General features: G+C 45.5%; 1 protein-coding gene across 1 annotated transcript; it reads right to left on the bottom strand.

The window, feature by feature from the left end:
- Positions 1 to 1,298: 1,298 nt before the first annotated feature.
- Positions 1,299 to 26,628, bottom strand: ALS2CL (ALS2 C-terminal like). The gene is made up of 26 exons (XM_009946290.2): positions 26,548 to 26,628; positions 26,041 to 26,149; positions 24,991 to 25,183; positions 23,149 to 23,214; positions 22,260 to 22,425; positions 21,677 to 21,805; positions 21,219 to 21,338; positions 19,357 to 19,433; positions 18,870 to 18,936; positions 17,959 to 18,155; positions 15,434 to 15,499; positions 14,528 to 14,626; positions 12,782 to 12,940; positions 12,363 to 12,474; positions 10,818 to 10,895; positions 9,189 to 9,316; positions 8,613 to 8,786; positions 7,951 to 8,044; positions 7,231 to 7,388; positions 5,650 to 5,718; positions 5,050 to 5,223; positions 4,140 to 4,182; positions 3,675 to 3,736; positions 2,756 to 2,905; positions 1,647 to 1,743; positions 1,299 to 1,370 (listed from the first exon to the last, which is right to left on the bottom strand). The coding sequence occupies exons 1-26, from the start codon at positions 26,626 to 26,628 to the stop codon at positions 1,299 to 1,301; spliced, it is 2,940 nt and encodes a 979-aa protein (XP_009944592.2).
- Between the last annotated feature and the right edge of the window lie 584 nt (positions 26,629 to 27,212).

A 27,212-nucleotide genomic window follows, 5' to 3' on the forward strand; every position in this document is an offset into this window, starting at 1 on the left:
CCTGGACTCTCTCTTAAAAATTAAACAGCTTTATTTAAATACAAAGTTACCATAAAACATACATTAGGATACTCTTATTCCAATATATTAACTATTGTAATCAGTGTACTATTTATTAAAGCATAATACTTGTGATAAAAAGGATAAAACAGCTTGTAGAGTTTTGTTTTGCTTTGTTTTCCTGAAGTCACAGACCTGGACAATTTAAAGTCAAACTTGAAAAAAAAAAAAAAAAAAAAAGGGTTAAAATCTAGTTCAAAAGAGCTTTTGCTCCAAATATGCAGCTCAAGACATTCCTGTTTTTGTCTGATAGGAAAAGGACACCAAACATCCATTTGCCTTTTGTAAAGGCAGCATAAAACCCAGCCTGATTCTAATCTGATTTGTACCCCACTGGTGTCGGTGGGGGGGTCTGTCAGCACCAAGCTGTGCGCCCAGGAAAACCAGTGTTTGTGCAGCTCTGTCAGTGCAGAAAACCAGGTGTTTTCTCTCACCAGGATTCGAGATTTCTTGCTCCAGGACAGCATTGGCCCTTTCTATTAGGCACACACGAAGCCCTGCAGGATTACAAAGCAGCACTAGCATGTTCAAGGTGCAAGTGTGATATCCCTGAGATTTAACAGGAGTCTACAGAGTATAAATATACACTTGTAACTATCATAAACCAAGGAAGTTAGTCCGTAGCAGCTTTACAATGCAATGGAGAGGTACTCAGTTTGGCATAGGTAGGAAGAGGAATAGAAAAACCTTCCTTTTCCTTACGGGAAAAGCCACCTCACTCCAGGAACAGATTGTTTAGGAGCACGGAGATGGTCTCTCCTGTCCACGCCCCATTTCTGCCAACCAGAAATAGTCCCACCAGTGTCGTTCTTGTGGTTTCATTTGACCCCTTTCTATAACAAAAACCTCTTCTCCCTGATGTCAGTTCACGAATCCAAAACGCACACAGCAGCTGAGAGGACAGTTAGATGAGGTTGCAGGGCAGGTTGCTATTTGCAGGAAAGTGAAAAAAAAAAAACTACAGGGCAAAAGAAACCTTGGCCACTTTCCGCAAAGAGATTCCCCAATGCAAGCTGAGGTGGTTTATTGAAGGCTTGTAGCCCACAGCATCCGTGTGTCTGTGCTTTGTGATCGTAGCTAGACTAAGAGAAAACCCAACAAGAAACCCTCATCTGATAAACAACCGTCCTTCCCTTTTGAAAGGCAGCCAGAACAGCCGTGGCTTGATTGCTTCTTCATCCAACAGTGTTTGGTCAAGAAAGTGCGGCAGGGAGGAGGCTCCTTTCGGGTCCTCGGGCTCAGGAGCTGTGAGTCACGGGGCAGTTCTCTCTTTGGTGGAGTCTCATCCTCTGTATGTGTTCGTAGCAGGACTGGGCAAGGAACAGAGCAACCCATTAAGGAGATGTTTTGGAACTTTGGGCCAAAACTCTGGTCTCTTGTGCGCTAGGTGAAGCTATACTGCCCCCGAAGGCAGGATTAAATCTGCATGTTGTAAGCATATTCTCTAGATTAGAAGGAAAATAACCTCCTGTGCTAGGTATAGAAACAGACCTCTAAGATTTGAAGAGTATAGAACATCAGTATCTCTACTCTTCAAGAAAAGCTACTGCAGCTTGCAACTGTCACTGCTGAAAACATTTCCTCACCTCCAGTGCTGTTAACAGAAAGTCGTACAGTCCCCCTTGATTGGTGGGGTCCATCAAGTCCCTGATCAGATGGATTTCAGCTCCCAGGTGCTGTATCCTAAGGAAAAAAAACCAAACCAACCAAAAAGTCACAACTAGAACAAATCTCTGGGCACCGGTGTTTGTGGGTGTATGTTTGAAATCAGATTGTGGCGAGGAGGAGGCACGGATCTGAAAGCCCATCGCTGATTCCTTGTGCATCAGCTCGATCTTCTGGAGACTGAGTCCTTGAAGTATCTGGCATGACTGGGTCTCAGCAAAGATGCTCAATCATAAGAAAATTTCAACTCCTCCATTTTTCACAGTTTCTCTTATTCCCCTCCTCTCTCATGTACGGTCAAGCAAGCTGCCTAGCAAACAAACCTGGATCGTCCAACTGGACTGCAGAAAAAGAAAAAGGCTTCTGGATTTTGTGGCCCTGAGTTTTAACATTTCACCCTTTTTTGGAGACCAAGCATATCCAGGAAGTCAGTCAAGAATTTTGACTCAAATTTGTGAGGAAAAAAAAAAAAAAGTACAGTTTCATTCTACTGGATGTAAGCAGGTTCCTGCAGTTACAGTGAAACAGCACAAGGCAGAGCCCCTTTGGCAGAAATTGCGTTTACAGTCATTCTTACACAGGAAAAGTCTTAATTACTAGATGGTCAATGTTCAAGACCTTCCTGGTCTCCAAACTGAATCACAGTGTCCCACTGAGAATGGAAAATAGATGGACAATGTATAGATGGTGCCTTGAAGGCAGCAACAATTGGCTGTCTAAGGCTTCATGTTCCTATTTTCTGTGGTAATCTGAGATGCAGGTCTCATCTCTCCCATGACAACCCTGAATTATCCTCTCAAAGAAGAGATGGACACTCAGAAAGTCCCTTGCCACTTTATGTCATGGTCAACAGCATCACACCACAGCTGGCAGACAGCAGCACACAGAAACCCCAATACAGCTCAGGAAAAGGCACGTTAAAACACAAACCCCAGTTTTTCATTTAAACTATTTGGCCTCGAGACGTGGTTGACCTTTCTCTGAGGTATCACACAGCAGCAGCACGGGGAGATGAAAAGCTTCCACTTACTTTGCTCGGGATACAACATACATCAGTAGGGGCAACAGGTCATCCATGGGGAGCTTGTAGTCCTTCTCCACCACCCGGGACACGGTGCTTTCTATCTCCTCATATGTCTTCTGGAGGATCACCAGCTTTTCCCGGGGATCCACCGTGGTGCTGTCAGTATGAAAACAGCCACGTCAAACATGCTTCCACTACCCAGCTAAAGAGATACAGCAGTAAAACTAAAAAAAAAAATAAATCAGAGCAGACTGTCATGCTGCAGAAAGAGTCCATCAACCATCTCAAAAGCCTTCACCAAAGTGCCCGTTGGCTTTCATAGGGAGGCTCTCACCAGCACCAGTGTACTTGCAGACCCAAGAGCTCCTGTCTGATGGATCCCACAGTACTTCCCTAACGCCCTTTAACTTCCTTCCCCCTCGTTACTGCAGCACTGCCACCTAGGCTGGACGTCAATAAATCAAGCTGAGCTTCTTAAATTGAGGTCTGCTTTTCTGCATTAACATCTTGGGATGCTACACTGGACAGAGATCCCTCACGTAGCTCCATGTGCCCAGGGCAATGGGCTCTATCCTGACCAGGCAGTCACAGCCAGGCCCAGTTTGCTGTGCACGCTGACAGGACCGAACTCCATCAGTCAGATTTTGGGAAGGAATATCTCCGCAAAATTAAGGAGGAATATTAGCCAGGGAAGGGTTGCATTGAAACACGATCAATATTGTCTTGGTATTTTGGGGGAGAAAAATAATAATTCTATGGAAGTTTGTTTTTCTTTTAAACAGAAATTATATCATGAACAACTTTTCTTTAAATAATCTTGCAGGCTGATCCAGAAATGCTTTTGTAAACAGGTCTAAATTTATGGTGTTTCCCAGAAAACAGAAAATCCCTGGTTGTCAGTCGGAGTTCATGGATAGTGACTTACATCAGCTTCTGCAAACACTCTGTGGCGGACAGGAAACACTTGTCTTTGATGAGGGACCGCCTCTGCAAGGGAGAGAAAGAGTTGCGCCTCTGTAAGAGCATCTCTCCAAGAGCCACCAGATGGCTCCTCCACGCTGCACCCAAAAGAAGCATGTTCGCTGCCCGTAAAGGAGGGCAAAATAAAGCTGTTGTACACAGTGCCATTCTGAACACAAATGTCTTTGGAACACCCCTGAGCAGAGCATGACGAAGCAATCCTATGCAGAGCTCATACTCCCATCCGTGGAAATTCATATGCCACACCTACAGATCATAACTAACCAGCACATGTCATGTGGCCCTGGTTTCTGAGGACAGCCTGCCCTGTGGTTACTTAGGTGAAGCTCCATCATTAGCCAGCACCAACGTGTAGCCCCGATGCCATCTCAAGAACACACCAAAGCTGACTCTTAGAGTTATTTCCTACCTGGTTGGTTGTGAGGGTGAGATCTTTCAGAGGCCAGAGGTGTCTGAAAGGAGATACAGAGAGAAGATTTAGAAGGCAGGTGTCCACATCTTAACTCCACCCTAAGTCAGTTTTGACTGTTTTTATCTCCTCGTTCGAGGTGATGCTAGTCTTGTAGGTGCCTGAGGCTGAGTTTGCTCCTCTCATTACACTGCTACAGGAAGAATTAATAGCTTAGACTCACTAACCTGAGTGTAGGGTTCATTTTACTCACAGATGCTCCTGTAATAATCAATGGAGAGTTTTAACACTTTCAAATTCCTCTCACTGAGTTTAGACTGAATCAAAAAGCCAAACTGAGACTCTGCATCTCCTGCTACTGTGCTTAAGTCCTTGAGCTGCAGACGATACTGTGTTAGAAAAGCTCATGTGCCTCTCGAATCTGAGTCATTGGTCCTCACATACCACTTCCAAAGGAGGGCCTAGCTGCAGGAATGGATGAAGGAAACATCTGCCCCCACAGCCTTTCCCCTGTTGTGAGGCTGTGTGCCTACACCATTACAGCAGATATACCATTGGGTGGACTATGGCCACTTCTAAGACACATTCATATGCTGTCTGACTGGTCCTGAGTTGGAGCAAACCATCTGTTTTGTAAGCTAGAAAAGATTTTTGCTACACAAAAATGAAAATTAGTATAGATAAATAGCAGCTTTCCACTAGTCAATATTGCCCTTCCAGATGGTGTTGCACGTGCTCCACAACAGGACTTCCTCTGGCAGCCTAGGAAAAACCTCAGTGCTACAGACAACGATGGACGCAGGAACAGGTTATATGTCCTTTCCTCCTGTGCCATCAGAGCTTTCCCTGGCTGCTACTTTCCCAGCTGGTATCGCGGAGTTGCATCCTGGGGTGAAAAAATGCCACTCACTTCTGCACATCCAGAAACTCTAGCAGCTTGATGTCAGGAAACAGACTTAGGTCCACGATCCCTTGGCAGTAGAGGTCATCTTCTCTTTCATGATAGAGCATGTAGAGCATGAAAAGCTCGGGGTAGAAGCAGGGCAAGATCAGCGGCAGGACCACACTGTATGCGTTCTGATCACTGTGGCAGAGAAAAACAAAGTAGAGTCCAACAGTGAGACCTACAGCCTTGGTATTACCAAAAGCCACACAGCACACGTGTGGAAACCACCACCCCCGTGATGAACAGGTTCCTGAGACTAATGCAAAGCTCATGGTAGTGCTGTACTGCTGTCTCACACACAACCATGCTGCTGCACAGGAGCTGCTGTGGGTAATCTTGCAAGGCTGAGTACTGACTCCCCACCCTGTTCTGCTAGATAACGTGGTTAGAAGAAGTTGCTCTCATGCTTCACGCAGAACTACTGAAAGCTTTGCACTCAGGGAGGAGCGTGGGCACTAAACCTGACTCAAATGGACAAATACCATCACTTCAGAACTTGATGTATTCTAGAAGACACCTCATACGTCCAAGAAGCTTAAAATTAAAACTAGTGGTGACACATACCTTGTATCTCCCTCCATACTCTTTGCAGGCAGTTGGCCTTTCTGTTCCAGTGCCAGATGGAGCAAACCCCTAGAAGAGGAGCAGAACCAAGGTTTAGTTCCCTCACTCCTTTTTTTAAGGGTAATTTGTTATTCACAAATGAGCTCAGCTGTCCCAGCATCAAGTGGGGTACCAGTAAAGCTCTCTCTAATCCTTGCAGTGTCATTTTAGTATTCAAGTTTCACTTGGAGGCTTTCTCCATTACCAGCAGAAGCTGCCAGGAATGAGTAAGTGTTTCAAAAATCTCCATAGCTTCTGAAGAGTAGGGTGGTCACTCTGGAGATCCTAACTGTGGTCTGCATTGAACACCATCTCCTTGTATTCCCACTCAAGGGACATGAGGTTTCAGGACCTGTCATATCAATCAATTCTCTAACCCATCTATAAACATTAGGGGATGTTCACACTTTGAAAAAGTAGCTTGGGTTTGTCTTGAAGTTTCCAAGACAAAACTCCTTAGTTTTAAAGTGGAGATTAGGGAGAGGTCGCCTTTTTTTGGTGTAGAATATCAGCCTAGGAAACTTAGCCAGGGGCACAGCAGAATAAGATGGGTCTCCCTCCCCATACTACACCTGAAAGGTCTTGAGACATGAAGCAAGCTTTCCAAGGTCGGCACTGAGCTCGGAAACACGGCACTGAGCTCGGAATCACGTTCACATGAACCACTGCTCAGGCTGTCAGCCCTGTTGTGCTGTTCATGAGCTCAGCTCAGATGAACTGAATCAAACCTGTCTTGTTCCCATCAGCTGTGCTGCTGTTCTCAGACTGCTCCGGGACAAACAACGCCTCATCATAGAGCTGGCAGCCTCCCTCAAGCACACAAGGCTACACCGACAGAACAACAGAGCTTTTATCCAACCTCTTTTTTTTAAGGCGATACCACCCTGGGTGCAGCTAGAGGCAGAGCTCCCCACCTCTGCCTACTGTGGCATTTTCTTGTATCCTCTCCTAAAAGACATTCAAAACAGCAACAAGACCCCAATCATGCCTTTGATCCAGCCCTTAATTACCCATGGGCACAACTGCACGAGTGAACAACCTCATGTTAAAGTCACTGCCCGCATCAGCACGGAGCCTCAACAACACGCTTACATGGCATGTTCTTCCCTCCTGTTGAGCTGAGGCATGTTAAGCTTCAGCTATTTTTCATTCAAACATAGATATCGAACCCCACTCTTATGTGCTCTGATATACTTTGCCATCCTCGTTACTTAGTGAGGTTTCTTGTTCATGTTTGTGCTTGTCTAAATGAAGTCTTATAAAGGGTAACAGGTCACTGAGCTACCACAACTCAGTGAAATTTAGTCACATTAAAGCCCCTGGGTCATATACTGAGCAATGGGCATAATAAAGGTTTTCTAGGTCCATATGCCCTCAGTTATTGCAAATAACTCTTTATCTAGCACCATCCTGGAGCAACTCTCCCAAGGAATATGCTGTGAAATAAAGCAGCCCTGTCACCTGAAAAAAGGATCCCAATGGTCTATTCCACAAGCCTTCTATGCTCATAGCCATTGGACGGGCTCAGCATGCTTGACTTACTGGTAAAACTCCCATATTTTCTTTGCGTAGTACTTGACTTCCTCTTGTGCCATAGTCAGCAAGTGTCTGTTGGCCCCAATCCCAGAATATGTTGCCTGAAAAGCTATCGTCAAGGCCTTCAGCAGCTTTCCCAGTGGGTGCAGGGAAGACTTCAATGCCTGCATGATAGAGGAAAATTAAATTTTACAAGTCAGTCCTTGCCACTGGTAGAGGATAACTCTGAAAGGCCACCCAACCTTCTCTTGTCAGCAAAGGAGAACAAGCCTAGAGGTAATCAACTATAATTTTGGTCTATTTTTACTTCCACAAGCCCATTCTCCTCCCAGTAGCAGGCAGAAATGTGCTTAGTAGAATTGCTGTTCTGATGAGATTTGCTGTGATATACAAGAGAGAGCAAAGGGTGCTTCAGGGAAAGGCTGGATGAGTGAAAAACAATCACTGAGAGTGCATGGAAGTTTCTTAATCATTTCCAGCAGCGGGTTATTCCCTGACACAGCTTGAGAACCAAGAGTGAAGCTTTATCATCGCTTCCTGGCCTGTACAGCTGTACACAAAATGAGTGACCAAAAAGCATGAAGGACAACCCTCTTCTTCACAAGCATCGGTGTTCACATATAATTTAGAGAAGACTCTTGAAGTCACTGCTGATGTTATATCTGCCTACAGAAAGAAACAGAAACTTGCTATGACCTCGGGGATCATTATGGCTTTAAACTTTACCTTCTCTAAATAACTCTGTAGTGACTCCAGACCCTGGTGCTGGACAAGCTCTTCAAGAATATCTTCTATCTTCCAGGATACATCCTCAGTTCCCCTGCAAAGATGAGAGGTGAGGAAGGAAAACCACACGATCAAGCACTGGGATAAATCCAAATTGGTATTGCAGGTACATTCCAAGGGAGCAATAAGACTATTAGAACAAATGAATTTTTCTCTACCCTTTTCAATGGAATTGCTCCACTGGCTTACAACACCTGCGATTATCTAAATTCATCGCCTTCACCTCCCTTTGCAACCAGCCTGGGTTGCACCCTGCACGTGCTTGTCTGATGTATTTTAGATAGTTTCTTAAGGGGAGATGAGTTTGCTCCACATCAGCTGATGATGTCAGCTAGATTTCTCTCAAACGCAAGAGGAGCCGATGACGACCGGGTCACATGCAGATGCTTACGATGATTCAAATGAATCCCATTCAAATTTTCACTTATAAGACTCAGTCTCAACAGCACAGCCTTAAATTCAGGCTTAAAATTCATCCTCGTGTCTCATGAGCAGGAACAGCTGGATAAACCTTGGGTTCATAACTTTAATGCATTGGAGACCCTGATGTAAACCCACTATCCTCTCTACAGAAATGGGCTCCTCTATTGCAATACTCTTACCTTTGGCAGAAGAGGTACTCCTGAGATTTCCGCAGCTCTTTGCTCGTTTGTACGTGGAACCCTGTGAAAGACTCCTCCGTTTCTTCTTTGCAGCCAGATTGGATGAACTCCAGGAACTGGTCATAGATTCCCTTCCACCTCTTCTCCACTGGGAACTCCTCGAGGCCCAGTTGACTGCAAAACATAATGTGGCATTAGGCTTTTCGGCATCCCTCAGCAATTATTTCAGACTTCACTTTCAAATACAGAAGGTTCTTCAGAATCAGATATTAGCACAGGAACTATGGGAGCAGAGAATGAAGGCAGTGCGTAACTGGTAACTCAGTGAAAAGCAGCTCAAGCCTATTGTCCTGACAAGAAAGTACTTTGGGTGAAGAAAAATTCCTGGTGCGTGGAACATCAGTAATCTGAATCTTTGCTGGTGAATTGATCACAGGCTTTCTTTAAGGTCCCTTCCAACCCAAACCATTCTGTGATTCTATGACTGCCTTGATCCCTGTGGGGTTTGATCCGGTACTCCTCTAGGTAGAGTCAAAATACAAGCCATGACCCAAGAAGTCAGCTGTTGTTGCTCACGCTTTGGTTATCCTCTCATCCAGCTGCTCGTTCGACGTGTTCAGGATGCCGTGCGTCTGAAGGCCTTGGCCCAATTTGTTGGTAAAGGTTCCTTCCAGAGTGAAGCCATTGGCAAAGGACAACTTTCCCTGCAACGGAGAAATAAAGGGTTATCCTGCCAAAATCTCATTAGTGAGAGGAAACAAGCTGGACCGAGATGTCAAATTCTCTTTTCAATAGAGCCAGCTCCTGAAACAGCGGCTAAGAACATCTTCCAGCACGGAGGTGCACATTTTCAGCATCCAAAGCAATCGAGTCATTAAGGTGGCAGTCTCTGGAGAAAACACATCCTTGCTGTTGAATGACACACGCAGGATTCTGGAAGGGAAAGACCGCCACAACCGCAGAGTAGAAGACTTGCATTACGCTTTACAAATGCCCAATATCTTCTTTGAGTTATAAAATTTTCTGGCTTAAATTTGACAATAGTTATTTCTTAACCTAGAGCGAACACACGGAACTTCAATTTATCCTGTTTTCCCTCTGCTTGTTAAAACCACAAGCAAGTTTGGCCTCACAGGTAAGGGGAATCACATGATATTCACCATAAGGGCTTTCAAGATGTTTGCTGCTACCAAGAAAAACCTTAAAGTCTCCCAGGCAAATACAGAAGACATGCAGTAGCTTGACTCAAACTTAGAAGTTTTAATTAAATCAAACCCAAAGCCAAACAATATCATAACTAGTCTAGCTTTGAACACGAGCCTGAAATCCTCATTGCTAATAGCAGAAGGCACTCCATCTTTAGATAAAGAACAGATTTTTCTAGACTAACCACCAAAACTAAACGTTAATTTTGGAGGAAGCGGTATCTAAGCACTATAATGAGTTGCTGCAAAATCCTCCTGGAGTCTTCTGGATGAAGAAGATGATGACAAACTCCTCCTGCCATGACAAGTCAGTAAATGACAGGGCTCATTTGCAGTCGTCACCAAGTGTCTCTTTTGACATCCACTCTGTCTGATATAACCACGCATTTCCTGGCAGGCTCATCATAGATTTCTGCAACAAGCCGGAGGACTAGTTTTCCCTGCAATGGGGCACTTTGTGAACACTTTGACCAGATATTTCTGTTAAAGATCAACCACAAAATATTGAACGTGTCAGCATCCAGCTTGCAAAATTAAGCTTCCAACATCCCTCAGCTATGTTAACATCTCAGTTCCGTTTGCGCAGTGCTGGTACTGCAACTCCGTTTGGTTTATACATCATTTCCTGTGTTCCCAACCACTACAAAGGCTAAAACGTTTGTTCTAAGAATACAAAAGCATCCCAACTGCAGCTGCAAAGCGTGGCCAAAAATGTCCCGCAAACAACAAAAAACCCCAAACCCTCAGTGTAAACAAAGCAGTAAAGCCAAAACAATGCACAAAGCCCCCAGCTACTTGAAGTCTCTCAGCTGCAGCCTTTCTTCTGTGAATGAGGCCGATAACAGGAAAAACAAACCCAAACCAAACAAACAAACAAAAAAAAAACAGGAAAAAGTTGTTTTCTAGGGGACTGGGGGAAGTGGAGAAGGAAGGTATAAAGATTAGTCCTTCTAGAAATCCAGCAGCTGTATAGAAAGGCTGAGATGAAGGAAGTGCTCACCTTTCCAACAAACGTCAGATCTTCCGTGAAGTTCCCTTCGTAGACAGAGTCATCTTCCAAAAGCAGAATCCCAGAACCCTTCGTTTGAAAGCAGAAGTAGTGAATTCATGACATTAACTTCCTACCTACTCGAGTTCATCTAGAAACAGCCACCAGCTTGGAATATTTATGGGCTGCCAATTCTGAGAACCTTTTTGAAAGCCCAACGCAGCGTTGCAATGCTGAAGAGAAAAGCAAGGAGATGCTCTAGAGATGACCCATTAGGCATCACAGCAACATACTGGGTGGTCAGGAGGCTTTAAACAACAGCACTATTACATTCATTTCCCTAGAAAAAGGAACAAAAGGCAGGTTCCTCTTCTAAGAACAGTCACCAAGCATTGCCATAGGGTCAAACTCCTAGTCCTCCCAATCCTATGACCTTGAGGTGATTGTAGCCGATCGTGTCATTCTTTGCAGGACAATCAAGAGAAAAGAGGAAGGCAGCTGCTGTGCAGCGTTAGCTTTGTCCCTTGCTGTGCAGTCAGTGGGGCTTTAACGAGAAGCATTCGAAAAACATCTTATTCCATTGCCTCCCCGACTCATTACAGTAGCACATTTCAGGGAAAAAGGCACCCAGATGCAGAACAGCCACAGAATAATTTCTAACAGTGGGGGAAGATTCTTCTTGCTGGGGCTTAGACCGTGGTTTGGGCCCGAAGGTTTATACGTACCCATACCAGCCAGAAAATGTGGTCACTTTTAGAGCTGTAACACATTTTCCGCTGGAATGGTTTTCTTGATGGAAAGCGCCCTTTCTGGCAAAAATAAAAGGTTTCCAAGGGAAGCTTCTTGGCCGTACCAATTTTCCACTAGGAAACCTGAAGTGACTGCTCCCCACCCGGAAGCCTTGTGAAGTTGAAGGAGCCTTTGGCAGCTGGCACACCAAAAGACAGCTTTGTTTTGGATCCCTGCAGATGGAGTTTTTATGGAAAGCCCTTCCGATGAAGTTTCCATGTTAAACATTTCGTCCTAATTTGGTGAGTGGGGAAGGGGTTGTTTGTTTTTTTAAGCGTGTATTTTTTATGAGAAGAAATGCTTTTATTTCCAAGCCAGTTCTAGCGATGCCAATCGCTTTTGCTTTCTGCACCAACGTCTAAACTTTCAATGAACTGGACAGCCAACTTGCCATAGGTAAGCTCACATTGGAAAGGTAAAGGCTTAATCATCTGTAAGACAGATGTGGTATCATATATAACTGCACAGCGCTTTATATATGAGTTCTGGTCTATAATTGTGACCTGATGGTCCATCAAACAGTCAGATAAAGTGTCTTAGCATGAGCAAGAAGTGGCAGTCTCACATCTAGTTCCTGCCTGTGCCTCGGAAAGGTGATGCGAAACAAGAGTTAATCTAGGCCTTGTTCTTCAAAAACATTATCATGGTAAAATATCAGTGCTTACATTTTCTTGCTTTCTTTTCCCTCAAAGGTTATGAAAATTTTGCCCTTGAGAGGGAATTCCATGTCCCATCGATCTAGCAAGTCCACTGAAAATGGATACTCACCACCATTTTGTCAGCATGAAATGTCCTTTGATAGCAGACACCCGACTGGGTTACTACAATGCCTTGTCCATGTTTGTGATCGTCGAGCCACGTCCCTATGTATCTCTCCCCTCTGGAACACAATAGAAAACAAATTATGGGTTTTTTTCCCTGTTTTATTAGATCTTAGTCAATTTGATATGTCACTTACTGAGACTAGTTTTACCTGATATAATGCACCATGCAGTACAAGTGCCAGATGTACTGCACAAACTCAATTCATATCATGCTTCACCAGGACTCCAAGCCTTACAGAAGAGGTTGAAAACATCCCCCCTTCACTCCCAAGTCTCCTCATCAAAACATGAGGCTTTATCCCTTTGTTAGAGGGACAAAACTGTCAGGCACCTACAACCAGCTCTGATCTCTACCACCTTTACCTATCTTTGTCTTCCCAGACTCCATATCCATTCTTCTTGTCATTTTCCCACTGTCCTGTGTATTTGAATGGATGATCAGCTGAGAGGTTCTCCAGTATCCCAAACCCTTGACGCACGTTGTCTTTGAAGTAACCTTTGTAGACCATATCATTCCCATACCTGTGGGAGAGAGACAAACAGAATTTCAATTAGACTGTGCCTATTTGACAGCTACTACTGGAGTAGGAAGCCAGGAAAATTAGTAGATTGGGCTCATCTGCCTGCCAAATATTCCAAATATTTGACTGATAGCTCTGGAGCTGGTAGTTGTTCACTATCAGGAACATTCATCACCCAAGCTAGTCACACCACAGTGACTTGGGACACAACACGTAGGCTTGCAATTGTCCTGGGAGCGGCCACTCAGTCCTTGTTAATCCAGAGTGGGAATAGATAAAACCATCAGGAAGCCAGATCTGCCTTCACCTTTCTACACTTGCCAACTACCCCTTCTCCTAGGCTCATCCCCCTGAGAAGAGCTCCCCTTAGCTCTGTCCATGCTGCCCAGCTGATCATCACTGCTGCAACAGAGAAAGCCCTTACGCTAAGCAGAGCTATCCCCTATAATTATCAACATGCTCTCACATTTGACACTAGTGCAGCGCTGCTCAGCTGGCTCCAAGTTCCCTAGAGATTTCTGTGTGTCCTGTACTCTCAGTTTGAGTTGTAAATAAGGAGCAGAACACACAGACTGTAGGAAGGAAGATGGTCTGTCCCATAGTCAGCAGCTGGAAGGCTGGGCTCTGTGCTTTCCTCTGCCACAGTTGGCTCAGTGAAAGCAGGAGGAAGTATGTGTGGTAACAACGGGCAGTCCAGTCTTCACATTGGCCAACCCGTTTGGCTTCAAGCCACGTGTGACCTAAGCGAAGATGAGGATGCTGTTGCACTCACTGCTACATAAACAGAGCAAGCTGGCCCTGTCCACTTAACCCCCCGGGCTGCAAATGAAACCCGTTTATACCTACAACTTGCTGAGCAAGACCCTGCTGCCATTTCTGGCTTTCTAAAGGGAAGGTAGATGAGGGGGGAAGGCTGGAACACCACCATGTGCCCACAATACAGTGCTTTACAGACCGGGTTCTGTCGTAATTCCCAGCAGGAGCGCTTTGAGACACAGACGTGCCAATGACCATTTCCAGAAGCATTTTGACAAGTAAAAAAAAGAAAACTTTGGACACCATTTCTCAAGTTAAGCTCTGGGGGTTAAGCTAGGAAGTTGAGTGAGCAAGAAAAGCAAGCTGGGAGAAGCAGCTCCCTTCAGGATAACAGCTATGATTTCCAGACCCACAACCCCATCTATCATTACAGAACCTATTCTGCACAAGATTTACTTCAAATTGCATGGCCAGGGGAGGCAGAGCGAGCTGTGTGCTCCACCAAGTCTATCCAAAGCTGGTGGCACACCACGTGCTCTCTGCTCTGCAATTGCAAGCATGAATGCAAAATTATGTCCTCACCTGTAGGGCACAGAGGACGCTACCTCAGGTAGCTACAAGGGTCATAGCTTTCAGAGAAGCTCTTACTATTTTAATGCTCAGGAGACTCAGGGCTTGTGAGAAGCCATACTGCCCATCACCAAAGCAAAAGCTTCTGGGGCCTGGATTACCTTGGGTTTTACACTGTGACTAAGCCTTTTACAGTGAGGTGGGAACATTAAATCCGTGGCCTCCCCTTTTTCCCCAGAGGTCGTCTTTGGGTTTTACTTACTCACAGATTCCATAGCCTCTCATCTTGCCCTCGTACCACTGGCACTTATAGCAGTCATACCGGTCTTCCGATCGGCGTGGGACGAGGCATATTCCAAACCTACAAGGTGCACATGGCAGAGGTCAGCATGGCTAAAGGTGATTCAGCTCTACTGGATGAAGCTTAAAAGCTAAGGACCTTCCAGACTCCCAAGCTGATTTACGTGGTTGGGGTCAGCTCTACCTCTGACACTATTTCCAGACGTTGACGGACTTGCTCCAAGGAAAAGCTCGTCTCCTTGTGAGCTGCAGACAGTTTCTCATTGCTTCTTCTACAGAGCTACCTCCAGTGTTGTTGCTTTTTTCCTGTCTCTCCCCCTTCCCCAGTTTAGGAGGTGAGTTAGAGTACCAAAGCAACTGCTTTTGGCCGAACAAATTGCTTTCTTAATCCCAACACAGAGTATTTGAGACATTTTTTTCTTTTTAAAAACCTAAACTATTCTGGACTCATGTAGAAATGAGTAATCTAGAAGTCTTATTTTCAACAAGTTTTAGAAAAATTGTGTTTGAATTTCACAGTATGGTTTCTTTCCCCTGAAAACTCATTTAAGAAAGTTTTTTCATATATTTCTAAAAATCTATTTTTCAAGGTATTTCACGTGAATAAGTACACCTAGATTTAGAGATCTGGGGTCAGATTCATCCAGCTGAATGCATCTTAATCGGTCATCTGTGCACGCTCCCTGTCCACTCACTCTAGGTTACAGTCAACTCAACCTTAAGCCAGGTGTCTAAAATAGATCAGATGAATTGGGCTGTAACAGTGAATAGAGTCCCCCTACAAGACACCAGCGCGCCTGTACCTCTGTGAGGAATCATCTCTTAGCTTATTTTAAAAGCAAGAAGCACCCTGTTTTTCAAGGCTTACCCATGCTCCAAGCCCTCTTTGAAATCTCCAACATGGTTGCGTCCATCACGCCACTTCAGCGTCCCCCTGTAATTTGAAGCAACCATTACACAAGGGAGATCACCAGCATCATTCACAGCTGCAACAGAAAAGTATCAAGGCACAACCTAGAAATGGCTAACATCAAAACATTTCCTCAGGGGACAGAGACACAGAAGTTCTCCAGGCACCTCTGGGACTTTGGTTTGCTCTGTAAGCATTCACACCATAATGTTTTCTTGCCCTGGAATGAGGGGGAAGAATCCTCTTCCAAATTCCCTAATCTCAAAAGCCTTTCGTAGAGTTGCTGGGTTGTGCATTTAGGACCTTGCACATGATCTTTTTGTAATTGCAGTGCAGCGTGTGATTAAGCCAGCTGAAGTTCCAGCATGGCACATCCCTGCAGACGACATAATGACACCACGGTCCAGAACTTCGTTGTGCCAGGCACTATGAAAACAAAAGAGACAAGCACTGGCCTGAAGGGATCATATCTTTCCATCTGTTTTGCGTGGGGGTTGTAGAAGCGATTACACAAGTTAGCAATGCAACAAGGAGACGGGAATGGTCAATGTCATGGTCATATTACTGCATGGCCATGCCCAGTTGTGAACGCATTTCCCTCCCTCCCGGTCTTCCACTCCACCCACGCCCACTCACTGTTTGAATTCTTGCATCATCCCAGACATAGTGAGCTCCCTACACATCCCCCGACCAAACACAATAGAAGATGGGGCAGTACCAAAACCATGACACATTTGTTTGACTTTCACCGAGGCTGTTGCTTTAAACACCTACATGAGACAGGCTCTTTTTCTGGCATTTATAGGGAATTGATCAGATATTATTAATTTGAAGTGGATTTAAAATACATCTCCTTTTGGTTTGCTAGCACAAATTCTAGCAAAGGAGAGCAAGCCAGAGAGAACACGTGCTCCAGCCATGGGGATGGTTTAAACTACTTTGCAGGGGCAGTACCTCCTTCCCCCACACCAGGTCATCAGGAGTACTAGGTCAGAACAGTGAACAACACAGATGTTTTGGCTGAAGAGCCCAGATTCACACTGCTGCAGCTTTCTGCTCACGTGCTTTGCCATGCCAGCCTCTATGTCAGAGGTGGACAAGCCACCAAGGCCAGCCTTGCTGCTCTGTGACCTTGTATTAGTAGCAAGTCGCATAGAAGAGCAATTTCAGGAGTGGGAAGTACAGCCTAGTAATTAAGCAATTAAAAGTCCTGGCATTAAAGCACCTGAAGTCACTTATTTTTGCCACAAATTGGGATGCCTCTGTCAAGTCCCTTAATCTGAAGCAGCAGAGGTATTTATTCATCTCATCTCCTAAGACAGGAGGAGACAAAGAGCAAGGAAGAGTGCTTGTCCCTCTGTGTCTGCACACAGTGGTTTTCATGTCTGTTAGGAGTGCAGGTGCTGGGGATGATGTAAAGGACTGCCTGAGGCATAGCTCTGCTCCAAACACCTATTTAATTCTGTTCTGGGGCAAGGCATAATCCCTTCCGCAGAAGACTGACGATTAAGCTTTTGATTTTGGAGATTCTCACTATTTTAAGGCTCTTTCAAATCAAGTCTCTACAACCTTTTTGCTTCAATAGCAACTGTAAACAAGCTCTGTAAAATTCAGGAAGTATAAAACTTCCAAATCAGCCTGTTTTGGTGTCTGAGGAGGTTGGTCATATTTCATGTTTCTTCACAAAAACAGACCGTGCTCTGTCCTATGTCACAGAGATTTTGGTTGAGACCATTTAACCTTTTATTTACAGACCATTCCCTTTTGGCAGAGCTCACTTTTAAACTTCAGTTGCATTTAGCAAACAGTTCTCAAGAAATGCATTTGAGCCTCTTTTGTATTTAATTTTTTTTTTTTAATTGCTTTGATAATAGTTTGGATGTTAAAATAGATGTTGTTAGCGCAGGATAAAACTTTTCTCTCATTCACAAGCAAAGACTTTTTATTGTTGTTTTTTTTTTATCATCATGGTGGCAAGATTTTATGCCTCAGGCTGAGGTCTCGATAACAAACATTAGCTCAAGTCTAAGTCCTAATTACAGGCATCAGCCAATGCAGCACCTTCAATGTGATCATTACCACATTATTAGGGGCAGCCTCTACAACCTACTGCATAACCCAGTATCACTAGTGAGACATCTGCAATACAATAGACCACGTGGCAGGACTCATGCTTTGACTAAGCCTTGAAATCGAGCAAATGTGTCCCAACTGCCCCCCCGAATCCATCCTCCATATCAGATTTCCTTCTGGAAACAAGCGAGGCAGGAACCAGAGAGGCTGGCACACCCTGAGAAATCACCAGCCCAGAGTCTGCGGTGCAGACCCTCAGCATGGAGTGGATCACCCCATGTCCACAGCCACACCGTGGCATCTATACCTCCACCTGCGCATCCGGTGGATCCAGGCAGCGCTACACAAAGACAGCAGGGCCATCCTTGCATGTTCTTGCTTAGGAAAGGGGCAAAAAAAAGGCTCCTTACTTGCCATGCGGCTTTCCCCAGTGCCACTCGCCCTCATAGGTGGCGCTCTTGAACTTGCCCTCCAGCCTGAAGACGTAGGTGAAGAAGCGGCAGGACGGGGGCTCGGTGCCTTCACCAGTCTTGCCCCACAGTGGGAAATCTCGCTTCCCGTTCAGTGCCTGGCGGACAGCCTGGTTCAGCTTCCACTGCCAAACAGCCTGGGGGCAGAGGAAGAGGAGAGCTGGACTAATGAGTGAAGAAAGCATAATAGCTCCCCACAAGAGGTATTTTGGGAGAAGCAGCAAGAAGCTGTTGGGTTCCCGTCAATCCTGCGCCATTCAGCTGGGTGGGATGGTGAGTTACAGCCCTTCAACAGGAGGTGTTGTCTTGGATCCTGCAAGTTGGATACTGCACCAATGCACAACACTTCCATGTGATTTAAGCCTGATTCTCACTACCACTAATTGGCCTTGGCACAGGACCACACTGACGGGACTGTACTGTCCCAAGCTCTGCAGCCCACACTACTGCCCAGGGCAGTCCGCTTCCAGCGCCCAGATATTTTTCATCTGCCATCAACTGTCTAAGCCACCTCTGGCCATCTAATACAGTATTGGCTCCACAGCGTGGGGTGGGGGGAACAAAAACCCCAGCAAATCCCACACTGTGGTTATTCTGCTTTAAATAATAAAAAAATTGACAAAAATCACAGAGGAAAGGCCTCAGCTGCATTTAAGCAGATGGAGAGCCCACTAATCTGTCTTCTAATCAGGAAGCTAAAATCCTGACCCTTCATGGGATTTCAGCTTCCACTCAATAGCCAATGTTTTGCCTCCACTACAGAGCTGCCATCCCCTCTATGCCATTCCCCTATTTCAAAACTTGGTGCATAGTATTTCAGGTGGAGCAGAAACACCCTGCCCACTGCTAACCTTCATCTGCGGGTCTTTGGCAGAGAGAAGGAATGTTTCTTCCGGGGTTATAATGCGGAGCCCATACCTGTGAAGCAAAAGACATTACAGAGACTATAGAAAAGACATTTCTCAGTCAAACTGCAGTTCCTGCTCTTCCCATTCCTCTTCAGAAGCTAATGGTGCTTTTGCAGTCAGTTTTTCCTTCTCAAGAGGTACTCAACTAGTCAACTCATCTTCTCTAGGTCTGGAACCAAAACCATTTTATTATTGATTGATGTCAATATGTCAGGAAAGGCCAGCAACGCAAGTCCAGGCTGCTGTGACCCCATCCGAGAAGTGCCGCAATTACCTGTAGCCCAGAACCAATCCCACTGGGTGGAAAGGAGATGGGATAAAGTTTTGAATTGTCTTCTCAGTTTCACAATCAAGTTGAACACTGGTGGGTTTTTTTGTTGTTGTTGTTTGGGGTTTTTTTTTAACCTCTAAATGGAAATTTTTCACTTACACTCCTGGAGCCAATTTCTCCCTGCAGTTTTCATCTACCCACACAAGCTTCAGATCGAAACTCTGAAAGCTGTTTCCCTGCAACAAAAGGGAGAAGATGTTCCTGTTATTGATGTAAACATCACACTTTGCCCCCACTCTGTCCATCCATTGAACAGCAGAGAAAGACTGACAGCGCTGTAAATTCCCTCTTTTGTGGTCCACACTTCTATCCCACACGACGATGGCAGACCTCGTAGACTGAAGAAATGTAGGAGAAGTAAGTGTTAAACGAAGAACTTTTTTCCACAATGCTATGGCTACAGCTAACAGTAACAGACCTACTTAGACGGCACTTATCTCTACAAGAGTCTCTTCCCTGTTACATGACAACACTCCGAAATCATCCCTGGCACCAAGTATGCCCTAGTTTTCTATCTAGAATTTGGACTCCAGTTGGCGCAGCAAATAGTAGCCCACAAGTACAAGGAGTTTAGGAGTTTAAGGAGTCGCTATTTTGATCAATAGCACACCAAACAGAAGAAAATAAAATGGTTGAAATACTAGGTAAAGACTGCATTTAATATTACATCTCCCTTCCCTGTCTAACATCCAGATGCCCACACTACAGAGCTGCTCTCTGCAAGGGTGTAGTTGGCCAAGGTTGAGGTACCAGCACCATGGAGTTCCCCACGAGTAAGTCACTGATGTATCTACCAGATTTGGGGGAACAAGGAAGGGAGAGAGGTTCAGATTCCCAGCACCGGCACCCTCATCAGTAGTCCCTGCTAACCAGTTCAATCCCAGTCCTGTTATGTCTCCCTAAGCCTCCATAACAGTCATAGCAGCAGATGAGACATAGTGGTGGGAACCGTTGACTAAACAGAGATGACTACCATGTGGATATCTCCGTCTGAGCTAGTTATCCCGTGCTCTCCTCCTAGCCAATGGAGTTGAGGGCATGATTCAACTCATCATAATTGTGGCATCTAAAATAGGTCAGATAAACCACACCCAGACAGCGCATGTTTCTCTCCCCTGGCTATAAAGGGAGCCTGGGGGCACTTGCTCACAGCGAGATCACTACAGTGCTAAGAAGCCTACAATGTAAAGTTGGATGTAAAATCACCACCCTATTTCCTCAGGCCTAGACCCTGCAAGCTCAGTAGGACTGTCCAGCATTATCACAAAGGCTCATGTTTGGAAGAGCCCATAAAATTCATCAGCTCACAAGGCAGTCATGTGTTTGGACACCTGAGGGGCTGGCACATGACTAAAGAGCGAGCAGAGACAGGTGCAGACGAAGAGAGCTGTGCGAGATGACAGAGGCTGTCAGTCAGAGCAAGCCAAGCTGGATTTAGTTAACATGCTGCAGAATCGCTTTGAACACGTGTTATTCATCTAGCTGTCCATGCCTATAGACACTACCCATGGTTGTAGACACTCCCTGCCCCACACCCAGGCCCTAAATACCTGAAATAGCCCCAAGAACACCTGCAACTTCACGCCACTAGCAGAGTCAACCATGAAAGATCATACTTTGTCCTATGCCTGAGTGCTTACAGTATAATATCGTTGACCCATCAGGCGCCCTTTCAATAAGCAAGGACAGAAATCAACAGGTTCATAGGCAAGCATAGGTAAAGGTGCCTGTGGTGGTTGGAGAGTACACATTTACTGGGGAAAAAGTTATGTGGATGGTCCTCTATTCCTTCTCCATTAGGTTTTCTTTTATTCTCCAGTGCAAACCACAGGTGCGTGGATCTCAGACACGGTTTTGCCAACAGCCAAGCTCTGCTGCATTCTCAACATCAAAAGAACTTGATTTTTACTGCCATTTTTCTGTGCTGCCCTTCTAATGCCTCTGAAAGACTGCAGACTCACCTGAATTAGAACGAGGACATCATCAAAGAGCAAGATCCGGTCTGATCGATTCGTGCTGGCAGAGATGGGAAGATTTTTGCTGTCTTCCAGCAGTCTCCTTTCAGGTACACAGAGCATGTCCTGCAGAGGAAACCACAGACTTCAAGATGGAGGGACCAAAAGCATCAGGAAACATCAGGATTTTGGACAGGACATACAACTAAAGCATACAGTTCCTGCAGAGGCCATCTGACTCATGACACAGGCTGACAGTGACAGCAAAACTGGACACAACACTCAACTTCTAAAGCGCCCAGTGACCGTAAGGTTTCTCCAAGGCTTCCACACTGCCCTGCTCTGTTGCCTTCAAATCAAACCTCGAATTCTTGATCCATATTAAATTTCCTCCATGGGAAAGTAGAAGTGTAAGACCTCCAAAAGAGTGCTCCATCAAGCCACTTTCTACATCCATGACTCACTGTGAATTTGTAGCCCAAGGATTTCCATAAGGACTTGGTAAAACAAGCTTCATCCAGGACTTGGCTGATGAAAGACTCCAGCTTCTTATATTCCTTGATGGCAGTGGTAACCACGTCCTTTTCAGAGCCCTGATAAAAGAAGGCAGATCTTGAGCAATGCTTCAGGCATGGCTGTGCAGGATATCCACTCTGGGCTACAGCTGCAGAAAAAACTCAGCAGCTCTGCATCCAAAGGGCTAAGGAGAGTTAACTCTCCACCCTCTTTGCAAGGAAAGCCTCCCAAATCTAGGATTATCTCTGCCACTAGCAGAATTGTACAACCTTAGGCCAGTTACTTGTCTCTTTGCAGCTTCTCTATATGACAAGTACCTCGTACTACACTGGAGTGGCCAATGTTTGTTGCTTTGAGACCTTTGGGTGGGCTGTGCTCCACCGGTGCTGGCTACTACCACCCCAGCTGTCCACTGGAAAACATTTTCCTTCCAGCCTGCTTGGGATTCACTGACACAACCACAAAGCCCCGCAAGCCCTGCACAAGATGTTAGCATAAGCCAGTCAAGTAACGTCATGTAAATCTTCCTACCTCTTTGAGAACCTCATTCAGCTTGGTAAGGAGCAGTACATATTGCTCGAGATGATCTCGGATAGGTTTGTGGAGAACAGTGTATAAGGCCAGCGACATGGAGGTCTCAGAGGTGAAGTCTGTGAGGAATTGCTTCAGCACTGTCTTGTGGTGCTTCCAGGCTTCACTGCAAGGGGGCGAATTAAGACAAAGGTTCGTTAGTTAGTTTTTGTGCAAATTGCCGCTCCTTTGCCTTCCAAACTTCATATGCTACCTTGGTCCCAGAGAGAGTATAGAAAGACTTGAAAGAGCAGGAGATAACATAGTGCAAACATATTTGCACACCAAACACACCGAAATAAGGCAATGGAGCGAACAACAGTTCCATCCATCCTGCCTCTGGCCCAGTGGTCTTTCCGAGTAGGAACCAAACCCACAGATGTGCAGAACGTAGCAGGACTTTCGTGGTGGTTTGCACACCAAGAAGTTGACTCAGATACAGTGGCTGTGAATCTGCTCAGGTGCTCGTGCTTTCATTCGCTATTTCCACGAGACTCTGGTGACATGTGGGACAAGCAGTGGAAATTTCCTGCCAGATTCCCACAGAAACGTTTCTCAGGTCCCACCCCTTATTTACAGGCTTCCTCTGCTACGAAAGGAGTTGTGCATGGCTAGAAAGAGATGGAGAGAGATCTGTGGAGGAAACCTTTCAACAGCTGCTGTCTCTGCCTTCAGAAGATGGCAGGAACAGCCAGTATGGCTGGTTCAGAGGAGAGGCAGCCGGACCACGAAATGATGACCACAGGAGGTGCAGCGCTCGGTGCTGCTCACTCCAGTTTAGTGTCTTAACCCATACGATATCGCTGTGTTCCTGTCAGCCCCTTCGGCAAGCATTTTTCAGCCCACTGACCTTTTGCTCTTTGCGGCATGTTCGAAGCCGTGGACTACGACGTAGTTTGCAAAAGTGACGAAATATCTGTTGGCAAGAAAAAAACCAAGCACACACAAGCATGAGACGAGTTAGAGGTGCACATTAGCGACGGGGTTTAAGTGACAGAGGGAAGAAAATGTCATGTTAAGTCCACCTTTCTGAAGGAGGCAGAGAAAGACGTGGCTACTCTACCTCTCACCTTGTTTCACCCCCCTTTTGTCCCCTTTGCCTGCTCCTTAGTTTAACTGCCCTGTTGACTTTTACACTAGAATCGTTACAGGAAGTTTAAATCATCCTGCCATTTAGCATAAGCAGAAGTGAACTTCAGCAACTGTTCTGGAAAGCAAATCTACAAAGGCTGAGCTTAAGATACCAGCTTCAGATGTATGAATTTCTGCTGGTTGAAGTAAAAGTATCACTGGTGGTAAATTCAAGTCGAGGTGTCCCACGCCAGTGTATCTCATCTCACACTAGAGGGAGATCGAGCCATATTTTGTCAGCAAATACCGTGCTTTCTTCCAGTAGTGCTTTCAGATAAGACATGTATAAAGTCCAGATTAATTATCCTATATTACATCTTTCAGGGACATGTATTTACTCCTGATTTTCAGACCCCTGAACAGCAGCTTTTCTTCCTCCTGTATCACTCCAATACACACGAGACATAGGATCAGGCCTGCGCAGAGTGAGTCAGCGGAGGTGAGTAGGAACCGGCTCTTTTTTTTTTTTTTGCATGACGCCCAACAAAAACAGGTTTTAATTTCAGAATAAGGGGAAATGACATCTCAAGATAAACTTCTCCTTTGTGTCACCTGAAACCTCAGCACAAGTTTTCACCTTTTATATGCCTTTTTAAGGCAAACCAGTTGTAATTCACTGAATCGGTTCCCAAATGAACAACACGCGCTGTTCCAAACCCCAGTAACGTAAAGGCAAAGCTTGTTGGGCATCGCCTTCTAAAATGATGCTGTCCAAGCAAAAAACAAAACAAAAAGTCCTTCCTTCCTCCTCCCTCCGTGCAGACCAAAACCAAGGCTAGATGAACAGCCGTGTCCAGGAGCCGGTGTACCCCCGTTCCAAATGGTACAAGCCCGTCTGGCAAAGGCTCGGCCACATTTATGGCCAATGTGACGAATGAAGGATTGAACACTGTCTAATCTCTATGTCATCCGAGATGGCTCTAAACCATTTTTCATGCTGGAACACCAAGGTTACACACGGTACAGTGCTTTTGGTAAACATTGTATTTCGTGTTGCAGACAGATGGGGAGCAGACGTCGTTAATTATAGAAACAGCAATGGGGCAATATGTTTTTCACATCGCGCTGCATCCATCAGTTGCTACCATACCCCTTGCCAAAAGCATAAAAATGTGGCACAAACACGTAACATGTGCCTAGTGACATCTTCTCTCCTCATCCCTACGTGTGTCCTTTAAACCTGCTTGTGCATGCCTTTCTCTTCCTGATGACAGCTCAAGCTTTGCTCTCATAAATTACCCAGGCACAAATTCTCCCCCTCCACCACCATCCTCTTCCTATTTTTGAGATGCATTAAAAAAACCCACTCTACTTGCAAGAAAAAATTCTGCCTCTTACAAGCATACTCACAGCGACAAAAAAGGCTGCTTGTGTTGTCTGCACAGACACTATATTCTGTAGCATTCATCATGAGCACCGCATGGAATCACTTCCCTGACCTGATAACTGCACACTAGTGGACAGGACTGAGCAAATTAAATGCACCAATTAATTGCACCAACCTACCAGTTAGTTGATAAGTTTAGTCCCTTATGCTACTCCAAAATGCTTCTGTACTTACTGGATGTAGAGGCTTAGAAACAGGTCTCCTTTCCAGACAGTGTAAATGTCCTGGATGCAGAATGACTCAGAGGTGCTGCATTTTTGTTTCAGTATCCGGTAATTTTCTTCTGTGAGGTTCCAGAGAGCTTGAAATCGATCATTCAGGAGCACGAAAAGCTTGAAGTTCTCCTTTCCTTTCTGGTCACTAGGCTCTTTGAGGAAAAGATGGGGGGAAAGACTATCAGAAAGCCTTGACTACAAGAAATCTTGGTGAAAACATTGCCTGTATGTGATACTCAGCCCGATTTTTCAGCGTAAAGCACACATATTCTTACAGGAAAACAATGACAAGGAGGAAGGAGATTATGATTACTTCACGTTATGTCCCTGTAAGTTATGACATGAGTTATCCACGCTAAGTCCTTCCCATTAGTCTGGGACATGTGGTCAGGTCAGCCCCAGCTCAGACACAAGCACCAGAGGAATATTTTCTGCCCCTGGCCCGAAGGGCTGTTCTCAGTCTCCTTGGAGGCTAGACAAAAAAGGCAGTGACATGAGAGGGAACCACCCTACAGGCCTAATCCAGTCGCACCACTTTTGGCCAGACAAGCTTGTGAATATTTATATGGATTTGTTGTTTCAGTAGAGCTGCTCTGATTTACTGCCAGCTCAGAACCTGCACCCACAAGTTTTACCTTCAAAGACGGGCATGACCATGGACCAAGAGCAGAGAGGCAGAATGGGCACAGTTTAGGGGTCGCCTATGTGCAAGGCACAGCACCATGCTGGAAACAAGCCTCAGAGTGGGTGCACAGGCTGATACTGGTTAGAATGTGGATTAACCTCTAAAACCAGCAGGAATCACAGTCCTAGACTTGAATGAAAGGCCATAGGCATCCTTAAGAGCTCGCTATCTTCAATAAAACATCTCTACATACCACTTAGTCCAGCAAACCAGCCTCCAGCAAGTCCTCAGCTGTGGAATTTCAATTATAAATCTCTTCATAGGTGTGCCAGTCACTCAAGGCTAGAACTACAGACAAAAAAAATAAGTAGTCCTCTGACCTACCTGCCTGGAGCAGAGGCCTGAGGACGAGGGCATCTATCCGTGCCAGGCATGCTGAGAAGGTTTCCTCCACTTGGAGCAGAGATGCAGTTGCTTCAGCTGTGCACATGTCCTGGACACAACACAGAAGGCACACATAAACTCCCTTGCAAGAGTATCCATCTACCAAGGCTTCAGTGCTCATTGCAAACAACCAGCCCCTGCTGCTCTCGACAGCACACACAGGTGAAATTGCTGTCCCCGAAAAGCAGTTGAAAACGTTAGAAGAGGAAACAGAAACCCAACAGCTCAACATGAGCTGGTGTTACAGAAGACCGCCGAGGCTACAGCCCATTTTCCTGATGCCCCAAATCGAAGATCTTCTCAGGTGGGCCACAATACCTCTTCCACATGACTGGAAAGGCCCTAAACTTCTTGATATGTGTTAATCCTGCTTAGTGCCAGATTTGTTCTCCCTGAAGTACAAGGCAGCAAAGGATGAAGCAGAGCATCTCTTCCCGCATCTCTCACCAGTTTTCTGCCCGGGTGCCTCAGCCTGCACCTTTTGGCGTTAAAAGCTATCGTATGGAGCTGCAGAGCCATGCCAGCCATGCCCAAACATCCAGCCGTCCAGAGGAACAGAGGTCTGGTGTTCCTTCTGAGTTGGACACTGCGCTGCTGGTTATATGTCACAACTGCTGCGTCAACAAGGAAAGCTTGCCTAAAGTGGAAGTGGGCAGCACTTAAGAAAAGGCAGCAAACCCATGTGAGCACACTCCAGTAGCTTCCTCCTTCCCAGCCTTACCTCCCGAAAGAAATGTGTCAGAAGAAGCGACTGCAGCCAGCTAATAGCATGTGATAAGAGGTTACTCTGGAAAAAGGCAGGTGGTGAAGATACTATGGGCTAAATCAGCTGATATTACTAATGGTGATAAAAATACAAAACTTCGAGATTCTTTTCACGTTGTGAAGCGAACCAACACACTTAAGGGAGTCCACATTTACCCTTAGCCTGGTTGTAGGGCATCCTCGAAGGCTGCGCTCCCCACAGTAAGCAGAAGAGGATATAGCATTATGCTGCGAAGATTTTACATTGCTAAATTGGTGGCAGAGACTTTGGCACAAGTTTGATGCGTGCCAACCGGTGCCTCTCTGAGACAATTGTCAGGTATGGTCCAGGGACCATTTGAAATGGG

This window comes from Leptosomus discolor, chromosome 6 (genome assembly GCF_034619465.1).
Source record: "Leptosomus discolor isolate bLepDis1 chromosome 6, bLepDis1.hap2, whole genome shotgun sequence".
In the NCBI taxonomy this organism is placed as follows: Eukaryota; Metazoa; Chordata; class Aves; order Leptosomiformes; family Leptosomidae; genus Leptosomus; species Leptosomus discolor.